Source organism: Megalobrama amblycephala, linkage group LG17 (assembly GCF_018812025.1).
Source record: "Megalobrama amblycephala isolate DHTTF-2021 linkage group LG17, ASM1881202v1, whole genome shotgun sequence".
In the NCBI taxonomy this organism is placed as follows: domain Eukaryota; kingdom Metazoa; phylum Chordata; class Actinopteri; order Cypriniformes; family Xenocyprididae; genus Megalobrama; species Megalobrama amblycephala.
In genome coordinates, this window is record NC_063060.1 from 16996452 (window position 1) to 17008547 (window position 12096).

The window sequence follows — 12096 nt, forward strand, 5'->3', positions numbered from 1 at the left end:
AGGGTTAAATGTTTGCCCAAACTGCTGGGTAGTTTTATTGAACTCAACTATTGTTTAAAAATTACTGTATTGCTTAATTAAAATTAACCCAAAGTATGTTGGAAATGAACATTTATTAATGGTAAATGAATAATTATTAAACAATAAACATTTATTAAATTGCTTATTAATAAATGTTCATCTTTTGACTATTATTGTTGCCTATAATTGCATCTGGTTTTTAATTTTAAAAAATAAACCAGCTATTTTGGGTTCATTTTAAGCCAGCCATATAGTAATTTTTAAACAATAGTTGGTTTAAATAAAACTGCCCAGCAAGTTGGGCCAACCGCTGGGTTTGTCCATTTTCAACCCAACTTGGGTTGTTTTTAACCCAGCATTTTTTAGAGTGTATTACTGTTTCACTGGAAAACAGTAATTTACTTTAAATTTGTTTAGTTATTTTCAGTTATTTTTTTAGAGTGAAAAAATGGGGATTTTGTCCCTATAACCTAGGGTTTATCTGAAAAACACACACATACACACTCATATTTTCTTAGGAAATTTTTTTTTTTTTTCTATTTTAAGAATGTTTAAAGATTTTGGTAACACTTAAGGCCTACAAGTAACTAACCCTAAACCCAAACCTAACCCTAACTATAACTCTATAGTAAGTACATGTAGTTAATTAATATTACTCAGTACTTATTTGAGTAAGTACAATGTAACTATGTCGCCTTAAAATAAAGTGTAACCGATATTTTTACTGCAAAAGAAAAAGAAGCTTTTGTTTGTTGTTGTGCACAGCTAGCCCAGCAGATGGCGCCATACTCGAGGTACAAGCCTTATATTATAGCCCAGGGGTGTCCAATCCTGCTCCTGGAGGGCCACTGTCCTGTAGAGTTTAGCTCCAACCCTTATTGAAACACCTGAACAAGCTAATCAAGGTCTTACTATAGGCTAGAAACTTCTAAGGTGTGTTGAAGCAAGTTTGAGCTAAACTCTGCAGGACAGTGGCCCTCCAGGACTGAGTTTGTGCAGTTGCTGATATTTATATGGACAAAATATGAAATTCTGTATCTTGTAAATATATATTAGTGAGATAAAATACATATATCAGTTGTCAATCTGTATCTCCTAATAATGTCTGCATAAGATGATAATATAATGAAACATTTATGGGGACAAAATATAATGCCTGAGAGATGTACGAATAAAAATTTCTCAAAAGCCTGATCATATTTGGTATATTTTGAATAATCAAGTAAACCTAAGTTGCTTCAGTCCAGTAAGTGTTTTTGGAATATCAAGTTATTTTTACATTTGCTTTATGAAAATGAGAAAAGATTTCAGAGCAAAAAAACACATGAACCATGACCTGAAGGAGGACTTTTACCTGCTAAGAAATTAAAAGCTATCAATCAGATGGCATAATGCTTATTTTCTTTAAAAAAATCAGGTAAAAAAATTGTGGTGAGGCACAATAGAAGCAAATGAAGCAAATTTTTTGAGGCAAATACAACAAGGTTGAAAATATTTGTACACAGAAAAGCTATAGTTTTTAATGCTAAAATGTTTACAGACTGACTCCATTCACTTTCATTGTAAGTGCCACAGTGTAACCCAGAATTATTATTATTTATTTATTTATTTATTTTAAGGAGGGACAAGTCTAAAATGTGGTAATCAACATTATGCCACAAAAGTTGTCAATTGTATTTATTTAATTTTTTTTTATATATAGTTTTGATATTTAGCACAGCACAAGTCACATGATATTCTAAAATAGAAATTAAATAAAACAAATTACTCTTAAACTCAAAATATTTAGCATTGTAATTAAAATAATAAAATGATTATAATTAAGCTTTGCAATAAGCAAAGATTTTGAAGCACCCCACCAGCAGACACAGTAAAAACTTAGAGGAATAAAATGTTCAAGCCATGCCAAATTCGTGAACATGTTATGAGAGGCTCAGTTCAAGATGTCCATCGGTATGCTGTGAGATTTTGTTAGCTGGATGGTCCCCTGGTGGGCATCTGTCTTCTGATTGGTGTCTGAATGTCCTGTGAGTTTTTACAAAGGCTTAACTTAACATCTATCCATTCACTTATGTGGTTATGCTTTTCTAGTAATGGTCTCTCCTATGAAGTGCTGGCGCAGGACATTACTTTAAATCACTTATGGCTATGTCTCAGTTCTGTCTATCGCTCCAAAATCTCTGTTTATTTATGTTGCTTATCTTCAGTGGTAAGTGTTTAATATCCTATTCTTTAATATTATCTCTTGAATATTTTGACAAATACAAAATAGCCAAGTAAATGTTTAGTGTAAGTACTTCTGTGTTAGTACTTCTGCATTCAATGACGGTTTTTAACTTGCTAATGTTTTTACAAGCTGACTGCCACAAACTGCACCAAGGTCAACTTTGCAAGTCTACCTGCCCTGGTAAGAGAATATACATGTTGAATAAATATGTTTTTGCTATTCATCCATACATAATTATTGATATTCCACATACTTATCTAAATGGCCACATACCGTAGACATCTATAGTTTTCATATACAGGTCATTTTAAATAATACTGACTAACCCTACAAAAAACCTTTTGCATGTTTAAGAATGAAAAAATGCATTTATATAATTGAGGATTTCACCAAATGGAGGTTTTGTCTGGTGTAGCTCACTTCTGGGGACAAATTTGTATCTAAAGTATAAACATATACACACACACACACACACACACAAACAAACACACACACACAGTGGGGACATTCCATAGGGGTAATGGTTTTTATACTGTACAAATCATTTTCTATCGCCCTACACCAACCCCTAAACTTACCCATCACAGAAAACTGTGCACATTTTTACTTTCTCACAAAAAAATCATTCTGTATGATTTATAAGCCTTTTGAAAAATGGGGACATGGGGTAATGTCCTCATAAGTCACCCTCTCCTTGTAATACCTATGTCGTACCCATGTCATTATACAAATTTGTGTCCTGATATGTCAGAAAAATTCACTCAAACACACACACACACACACACACACACACACACACACACACACACACACACACACACACACACACACACACACACACACACAGAGAGATAGAGAGATGATTTGTATATGTGTGTGTGTATACTGTATATATACATGTGTATATACAGTACATATGACTTGTGTGTACAGATGTGCAGAAAGGGCAAAGGCACACTTATAGATACAGTACAACGATAACCAGTGCCTGGAAAGGTCCTTCATCAGGAGGCAGTCAGTTAGCTTTGGACTGTGTTGTTGACATTGATGTCCGACCAGGATGTCCAGAAATGATATTAAAGGTATGTTCTATTATCAGTCTTTTTATGCATGCAATTTTGTCATCTAATTTGTCATGTAAAATACTGAGTAAAAGCTGAGAAATTTGAATTTATGAATTTAGTAAATATAAGTAAATTTAAGTTGATCAAAATAACTACATTTGGTACCATGACAAATAAAATGGAGTAAGACACAAGTTAAGCAACTCAAATATTTGGGTAGCACTTTATTTTACAGTCCTGTTCACCATGTACATACTATGTACTTATTATAGTAATAGGTAAAAACTAGGTGCTGACTCTGAACCTACCCCTAAACCTAAGCTTAACCCATGTAGTTACCTTATATTACCCAGAACGTTCTTAGGTAAGTACACTGTAAGTACATAAGTGCACGTACTGTAAAATAAAGTGCAACCATTAGAAACCCTAGAAACAGCAGCTAACTGCTATTCCTTTCATGAAATAAACTTAAATAATATTTGTACATTTTAGACATTTTTGCATGTGGTATGTCCAATCTCAAACAATCAATTAAGTGATATTAAGAGATTTTATTCAGAGAGTTTTTTATTATTATATTTACAAAGCAACTGAAGTATATTTCAGAGAGCATATTGATATAGCTTTTCTTGCTTGACAATGCAACATGTTTTATAACAATTATAATCACCCATGAGATTTATGAACACATGGGGCTTTTGATTCAGTAATAATAATAATAAAAAACGTCATTATTCACGTGCCAATATCTTTTATATATTATGTTTAATCTAGTCAATATTTGTTTTATAGATGAGGAACATACAAATAAAGCAAAGCTCATCAAAAAGAGACAATTCCGTGCTACGCTTGAAAAACATAAGGTAATTTCAAAGTTTCTGTTGGTACTATTTTTTCATGCTCACTCATCATAAAACAAAACCTTTTCTGTATTTGCATCCAATTGTTCCGAACAAATTGTATAGTCACTGTTATTTTATATCTGGTTCAAGTGTCAGAATTAATCATAGTGATATAAACATTTTAAATAACAGTACTTTGGTTGAGGGTCACATCATTGAGTAATCATTAACACACTATTGCTGCTGTCGAGAGTTAGTCTGTGTTCATCATGGATGGGATGAGTGTTGAGAGGTTGAAGGTCCATCTGGTGTTTTGATTTCGAAGAGAGTCATTGGAGAAGAACCCCCTGTGGTTCTCGCTCGAGGGGGGAAAGGTCACAAAGCTTTGCCCACAGGAGGCTGAGCAGGTGTGGACCCTCAACATCAAGAGATCCATTCTGAGCATGTTCCAGACCTCTCACTCGGGACGAGTCAGGGAGACGCTGAGAGAGGTGAGAGGAATTGTAACTCACTTGCACACAGTTTCATACAAGGCCCACTTTTATATGACAAAAATATGCAGATTTTTGAAAATATGTTTGAGAAATATGCAAATGTAGAGTAGTAAATGTATAAAAAATTATTTCATATAAATAATGCAATATGTACACTATTATTCAAAAGATTAGGATCAAGTATGATTTTTTTTTTTTTTTAAGAAATCAAAGGGTTAGTTCACCCAAAAATGCAAATTCTGTCATTATTTACTCACCCTCATGTCATTCCACATCTGTAAGACTTTCGTTCATCTTTGGAACACAAATGAAGATCTTTTTGATGAAATCTGATGAGCTTTCTATCCCCCCATAGACAGACATGCAATTTAAAAAACATGCAAAAAGTTTATAAAGAGATTGTATAACTAATCCATATAAAGTCCAAATTTTCTGAAGAGACACGATCACTTTATATGAACAGATTGAATTTAGACTTTTATTCACAGATAAACATTCATCAACTCACACATCAGTTGTGGTAAACAGAAGCTGCGAGAATGTCTCGGTTACAAAAGTAACCCTAGTTTCCTGAAGGAGGGAAAGGAGACGTACGTTGGACAGACAGACCAATAGGAATCTCGCTAGAGAGGCCAATCTACTGCAAGTGTAACTAAAACGAGCCAATGCACATTAGCATGCAGTCATTTTCAGCAGCTGCTCTGCCATGCAGCACGAGTATATAATGTTGGTGATGGGACGTTCATCTCCGTTCCCTCCTTCAGGGAATGAGGGTTACCACTGTAACCGAGACGTTCCTGATCAGTCGGTCAGGTTTGACGTACTTCGGACAGACCGATGAATAGGAATCCCTACCAAAGTGCCACAGTCGCTGCCCCCTTCCAGTGCCCTGTGCAAGCCTCCGTTCCCTCTTGCCTAATAGGACGATGGGACAGGGCTTACACAAAGAGTGACCATCACTGCTGTTGGTAATAAACCACACAGTGAGAATATTGGATAACACTGGGAAAGTCAGAGATGGAGGAAACTGCCCTCTTCCGGGGGAGGGAATGGTGCAGTCACTATCTCCCGATGAGCAGTCCATCTCTTAGTCGCCCATCCTAGGGCCTCTTGCCTTTGGCTTTGCCACGCTTTTTGGTGGGGGCCTGGGCTTGCGACCAGCTCTACGGCACTGCTTGGATGATATCCTCAGACTGCTTCTGTACAGCCGGGAACTGCTGGGCAAAGTTCTCGACTGTGTTGCCAAAGATGCCGGACTCAGGATAATTAAGAAACCTGACTTTGCCTGACTATGCCCTCATGTCGGCCAGACACAGACAGGGATGGCATTCCAAGACCACCATTGTGGACACAGCACGAAGTTCTTGGAGAACTTGCGGATTGTGACCACCCTCGTGCAGGTCCTTCAGTGTCTTGGCCTGATGGACCTGCAACAGTGCCATAGAGTGTAGGGCAGAGGCAGCTTCCCCACAGGCCTGGTAAACCTTGCCTGTAAGATCAGATGAGTGCTTACAGACACGGATCCCCCCGCCAGGTGGAGTTAGGGCACAGTTGCATAGCAATGGCCCACTCCACAGGAGGGATGTGCGTGTAACCCTTCACCGCCCTACCATCAAGGGTGGTGAGGGAGGAGAAGCCACTGGAACGGTTTCAGGCTGTAAAAGGTGCAGTCCATGAACCCTTGAACTCCTCATGCACCTCCGGGAAGAAAGGAGCCAGGGTGGGTGGCTGACAACCAGCACACGCCACCCCGAGATACCAGTCATCCAACCTTGAGGCCTCGGGACATGGTGAAGGGTTCCACATTTCTCTCTTTCCAGCCGTAAGAAAAGCCTTTTAGCGCTCTCAGCGCACCGTACTGGCCATGTGAACAGTCTTTTTGCTCAAAAAAAAGACAGAAAGAAAAGAAAAGAAAAGAAAAGGATCAACCCCGCTTCCGTGCTGTACACCAACACCGGTAGAAAAGTGTCTTCTTGAAGAGCTGACTTGACTCTGACTTGACTGTTTGTAGAGAGAGCAGACATAAATGCTCGGCTCTGAAGCGAAAGCTAAGGAATGCATTGCACCCAGTGCTCATTATATACCCACGCTGCGTGGCAGTGCAGCTGCTACAAATTATTGCATGCTAATGTGCATTGGTTTGTTTTAGTTACACTCGAAGTAAATTGGCCTCTCTAGCGAGATTTCTATTCGTCGGTCTGTCCGACGTACGTCAAACATGAACGACTGAATGGGAACCTATGAGGTTCATTCTTGTGTGTTACACAGCATGTTTGAGCTTTTATCTGAGTAAAAAGACTAAATTAAATCTGTTCATCATTAAAAGCAAAAAAAAAAAAACGAACAAAAAAAAAGATCTGATCGGTGTAAAACATCAAAATACTGCGAGAGCGATTAGAAAGCAGATGGCTCTGTATGCTTTCGAATCACTCTCATTGTAATTTGTTGTCATACACTGATCGGTCTGCGCAGCGGCGTTTCATGTCAAACACACCTATTGCCTGATAAAGCAGGGAGGCAAGACCATATACTCTTATGAAAAAGAAGCTTATTCAAGTGTGCTATTAGTATACTTCTTTTAAACTAAACATATGAAAGTATACTTTCAGTATGCTTTTTAAGTACTTCTCAGAAATATACTTTATGTATTTCTCAGAAATATATTTAAAATTGCACTCAAGTATACTTGACTTATACTGACAGAAAAGTCTATGTATAATAGATTCAGTGTTGGGCACGTTACTTTAAAAAAGTAATTAGTTATAGTTACTAGTTACTTCTCACAAATAGTAGGAGTATAAATATGAGGAAACACAAAGGCCAAATTCCCTTAATCATTCATCACAATGAGTAAAACCAAAGAATATAGTTCTGATGTGCAGCAAAAGATTGTTGAGCTTCACAAAATAGAAAGTGACTGTAAGAAAATAGCTAAAGCACTGAAAATCCCCATTTCCACTATCAGGGAAATAATAAAGAAGTTCCAATCAACTAAAGATGTTATAAATCTGCCTGGAAGAGGACGTGTGTCTAAATCATCCTAATGCGCGGTGAGGAGGAAAGTTCGAGTGGCCAAAGACTCTCCAAGGATCACAGCTGGAGAATTGCAGAGATTAGTTGAGTCTTGTGTCTCAGAAAGCCTAAAAAAATGATCAAACAGCACCTACATCCCTACAAGTTGTTCGGGAGGGTTTCAAGAAAAATCCTCCTCGCTCATTCAGAAACAATCTCCAGCATTTTCAGTTGTCAGACAAGACTGGAACTTTAAACGGGACCAAATGAAACTAAAATAAGAGCTTTTTGCTAGCAAACCCACCAGATGGGTTTGGTGCACACATAAGTACCCCATAAGTACCCACATAAGTGCTCTGTTAAATATACTGCTGGATCTTTAATGTTGTGGGCCTATTCTTCTGCTGGAGGTCCTGGACATCTTGTTCAGATACATGGATATCATGGATTCTATCAAATACCAACAGATTAAAAAATTCAAAACCTGACCACTTCTGCTAGAAATCCAATAATGGGCCATGGTTGGATCTTCCATCAAGACAATGCAAACAATCCAAAACAAACATCAAAACCAACACAAAAATGTGTCACTGAGCACAAAATGAAGCTTCTGCCATGACCATCCCAGTCCCCTGACCTGAACCCTAAGAAAATGAGTGGAGTGAACTGAAGAGAAGAAGCACCAACATGAATCTGTGAATCTGAAGGATCTGTAGAGATTCTGCATGAAGGAATCATGATCATCTCTGATCTCTTGTCAGGTGTTCTCCAAACTCATCAGGCATTATAGGTGAAGACTCAGAGCTGTTATCTTGGCAAAAGGAGGTTGCAAAAAGTATTGAATAAAAGGGTGCTAATAATAAAAATTTGTAAACTAGTCGTGTACTCAAATTTTACTACTGTTACACTTAAAGTATACTTAAAAGTATACTTTTATACACTCAAAAGTATAATATTAATGATGTTGGATTATGTTTTCTCTTCAGATTGATGTGTATGGGACATGTATGAGTTCTTATGAACAGAGAGGACCATCACTGATGAAGATCCGAAACCTTCAGCAGTGCCTCAGCGACAGAATCAATCAGTTTTGGAGACACTCTGTCCCCCTGAAGGAGGGCATGGTGGGCCCCAGTTTTTGTATACCACACTTAACATTCACACATTTAATCCAATGTGAATTTTTACTTTAGTTTGAGTGTCTCTTTATTTTGATTAGACAGTGAGTGCCGGGCTCACGTGTATCCAGTTCTATGATGGAACAATGCTGAAGAAGGTCAACTGTACAGAAACAGTGTCACTGATTCCCCTGCCAGGCCTGTTAGAAGCAACAGAAACTAAAACCGTTTCAAGTCTAACTCTACTCAGAACCCTTGAAGTGATTCCAATGAACTTGGGTAAGACAAGGATGGCTTTTTTTTTTACAATATGATCACATTACTTTTTTTCAGGGTGTTTAGTAATGCCATATTTCTACTACAATTTGATAAGAAAATGAATACTTCTCTGATATATTTCTCTCATCCCTTTTGAGGATCAAATTTGCTACATTTTTCAAACAACAAAAAAGCTATACCGGTCGATGATAGCGACATCCGGTTGATGAACAAATCACTTAATATGAATCACATTTCTCCAGATCATTTCATATTTTAATTGTAAATCACAACTTAATTTCTGTGTGTTTGTTGAACACATGATGAAAAATTGCTCTGTGTTAGGGTTTTTCCTATTTACCAGCCAATATGCATGATATTGTAGGGTAGTCTATCCATAGAACCATTGGTCTGAATGATTTATTCAGTATGGGTAACTGCTATAAGGTTGCATACATCAACATTACACAATACAGCAGTTAACAGAACTAAGATTGCACAATAAAAGCATTTATAAATCTTTGTTTTTGCCACATGTAAAGTGCAATTAATTATCTTTGTCATTTCAGGGCAGATTGCCAGCTACTTGACCAGTATTATGTTTGAGGCTGAAAGCCAAACCTCAGGCAGACATGGTGGACCATCAGTTCAAGAGGTTTCTAACACAGTAAGGAGGTTGTGTGCTCATCTTGCAGATCAACAACAGGTCAGGCACTAATTAACAGCATTAAAGCATTTCTTTCATTAATGATGGCAGGTTTCTCTCACCTTTTTTTCTTTATCATTTTTAGCAATCAGAGCTTCTGCTAAATCTGCTGCTTCAGTTGAGATCCTTGTCATCCCATCAGTTGAGAGACTTGTGGCATGAGGCCTCCTTCAAATGTCGAGATGACTGGTTGGTCCTACAACAATTATTATATAGTTTTGAAGTTAAATGTAAAAAGTTTTTTATTTATTTATTTATTTTTTAAATTTTATGCTAAAAATCTTATTATCATTAATTTAATGCAATGTTGTGACCTGATCACATAATAATGATTTTTTAAAGAATTAAATTCAAAATAAATTGAAAGTCTGTATGCGAACAAATTCATATGGGTATGCACATGTTGTGAATTAGGCAGAGATTTTTTGTTTTCTTCTGTGTGTACAAATACGAAATAATCCACAACCCAATGTCTTTTATAAATGCATATAATTTCTAATTTTTTCTTTTTATTTAGGGGGTGAAATTAGATTTTTTTGCAGATTTTGTTAGATTTTACTTTTCTTTTAGTAGCAGCAATAGACATATGGAGCTCCTAAAGGGACATGATGATGGTAAAAATTATTTCAGTGCTTTTGCGTTCTGCTGAGAAACTCATAACATTTTTGTGGATGGAAATACTATGTTTCAGTGCTTTTGCGACCAAACACAAAGGGGAACGCAGTCGATTTGCGAGAGAACACAAATGTTTTGCGAGAGAACGGAAATGTTTTGCAAGAGAATGCAAAGTTTACTCGGGAACCCAATACTTTTGCAAGAGAATACAAATGTTTTGCGAGAGAACGGAAAAGAATTTAAATATTATTTTTCCTTCTGTCTTATATTTCTTTTCATCACCATGTCCCTTTAGGGGTTTCATATTGACAAGCTTGTTATGATTGTTTTATAATGAAATACAATGTTTTTGCCTTTTTATATTTGTTATATAGATATGCGCCAGAGAAACAAGTGGGCCACCATCTTTATATTGTCATTGAACTTCCGTTCTTGCGGTAGCTCTGTATATTTCTATGGCATTGCTGTCAAAGAATAACTAGCTGGTGAAGTAGATTTACTTGTTGTAGAGTTAATGAAAGTTATCATGAGCATTGTAATGTTTAATGCAGATTTATTAACAAATGCCAGTAGATTGGGAAGATTTTAAAATGAGCAGTTCATTCATAAATTACAGAAGAGGATTAGGGCCAAGCAATAATAAAAAAATAAAACCATCTTGAGATTAAAGTTGTTAAATTTCGAGAAAAAAATCGTTAAATTTCGAGAAAAAAGTCAAAATAAAATGTTGAGAATAAACTCGTTAAATTACGAGAAAAAACTCGTTAAATTTCGAGAAAAATGTCGAGATAAAATGTTGAGAATAAAGTCATTAAATTACGAGAAAAACTCGTTAAATTTCGAGAACAAATTTGTTAAATTATGAGAAAAATGTCGTTAAATTTCGAGAAAAAAGTAGAGATAAAATGTTGAGAATAAAGTCATTAAATTATGAGAAAAAAGTCATTAAATTAATCGTTAATTACCTAATTTAACGACTTTATTCTCCTAATTTAATGACTTTATTCTCAATTTAATGACTTTATTCTCATAATTTAATGAGTTTATTCTCAACATTTTATCTCGACTTTTTTCTCGTAATTTAATGACTTTTTTCTCATAATTTAATGAGTTTATTCTCAACATTTTATCTCGACTTTTTTCTCGAAATGTAACGGCATTTTTCTCATAATTTAACGAATTTGTTCTCGTAATTTAACGACTTTTTTCTCGTAATTTAACGAGTTTATTCTCAACATTTTATCTCGACTTTTTTCTCGAAATTTAACGAGTTTTTTCTCGTAATTTAACGAGTTTATTCTCAACATTTTATCTCGACTTTTTTCTCGAAATTTAACAACTTTAATCTCGAGATGGTTTCATTTTTTTATTATTGCTTGGCCCTAATCCTCTTCCGTAGTAAATACGTAAGGTCGCTGTAGAAATACAAACCAGAAGACAAAAGACAACGAGTGCAGCGCTGAAAAGGGGCGGGGCTACATAAGGTCTATCTATTTTTTATTTTCTGATAGTAATGTTGATTCTGGTGTCATGACAGGCAGCCTCTTGCAGATATGCTGTCAGCCTGTGGAACTGAGGACTGCATCCTTGTCACTACAGACCTCATACTGAACAAAGAAGTTGACCAGGATCATATCCTACCCCTCCTCAGTACTATCAGTTTTGCTTCCCACCCTACTTCATCCATGATTAGCCACCTCAGTGTACGGTTTTGAGTTGTTCAATGACTTAATTTGAAT

General features: G+C 36.2%; 1 protein-coding gene across 1 annotated transcript in view; it reads left to right on the forward strand.

The window, feature by feature from the left end:
* Window positions 1-2052: 2052 nt before the first annotated feature.
* The window catches only part of LOC125251888, a 96998-nt gene continuing 86954 nt past the window's right edge, over window positions 2053-12096 (forward strand). The window contains exons 1-10 of the mRNA XM_048164985.1: window positions 2053-2230; window positions 2378-2428; window positions 3182-3330; window positions 4105-4175; window positions 4480-4645; window positions 8647-8784; window positions 8880-9057; window positions 9606-9742; window positions 9828-9931; window positions 11895-12060. Coding sequence (XP_048020942.1) covers window positions 2164-2230; window positions 2378-2428; window positions 3182-3330; window positions 4105-4175; window positions 4480-4645; window positions 8647-8784; window positions 8880-9057; window positions 9606-9742; window positions 9828-9931; window positions 11895-12060 — 1227 coding nt within the window. The 5' untranslated portion in view covers window positions 2053-2163. The remainder of the gene's footprint in view (window positions 2231-2377; window positions 2429-3181; window positions 3331-4104; window positions 4176-4479; window positions 4646-8646; window positions 8785-8879; window positions 9058-9605; window positions 9743-9827; window positions 9932-11894; window positions 12061-12096) is intronic.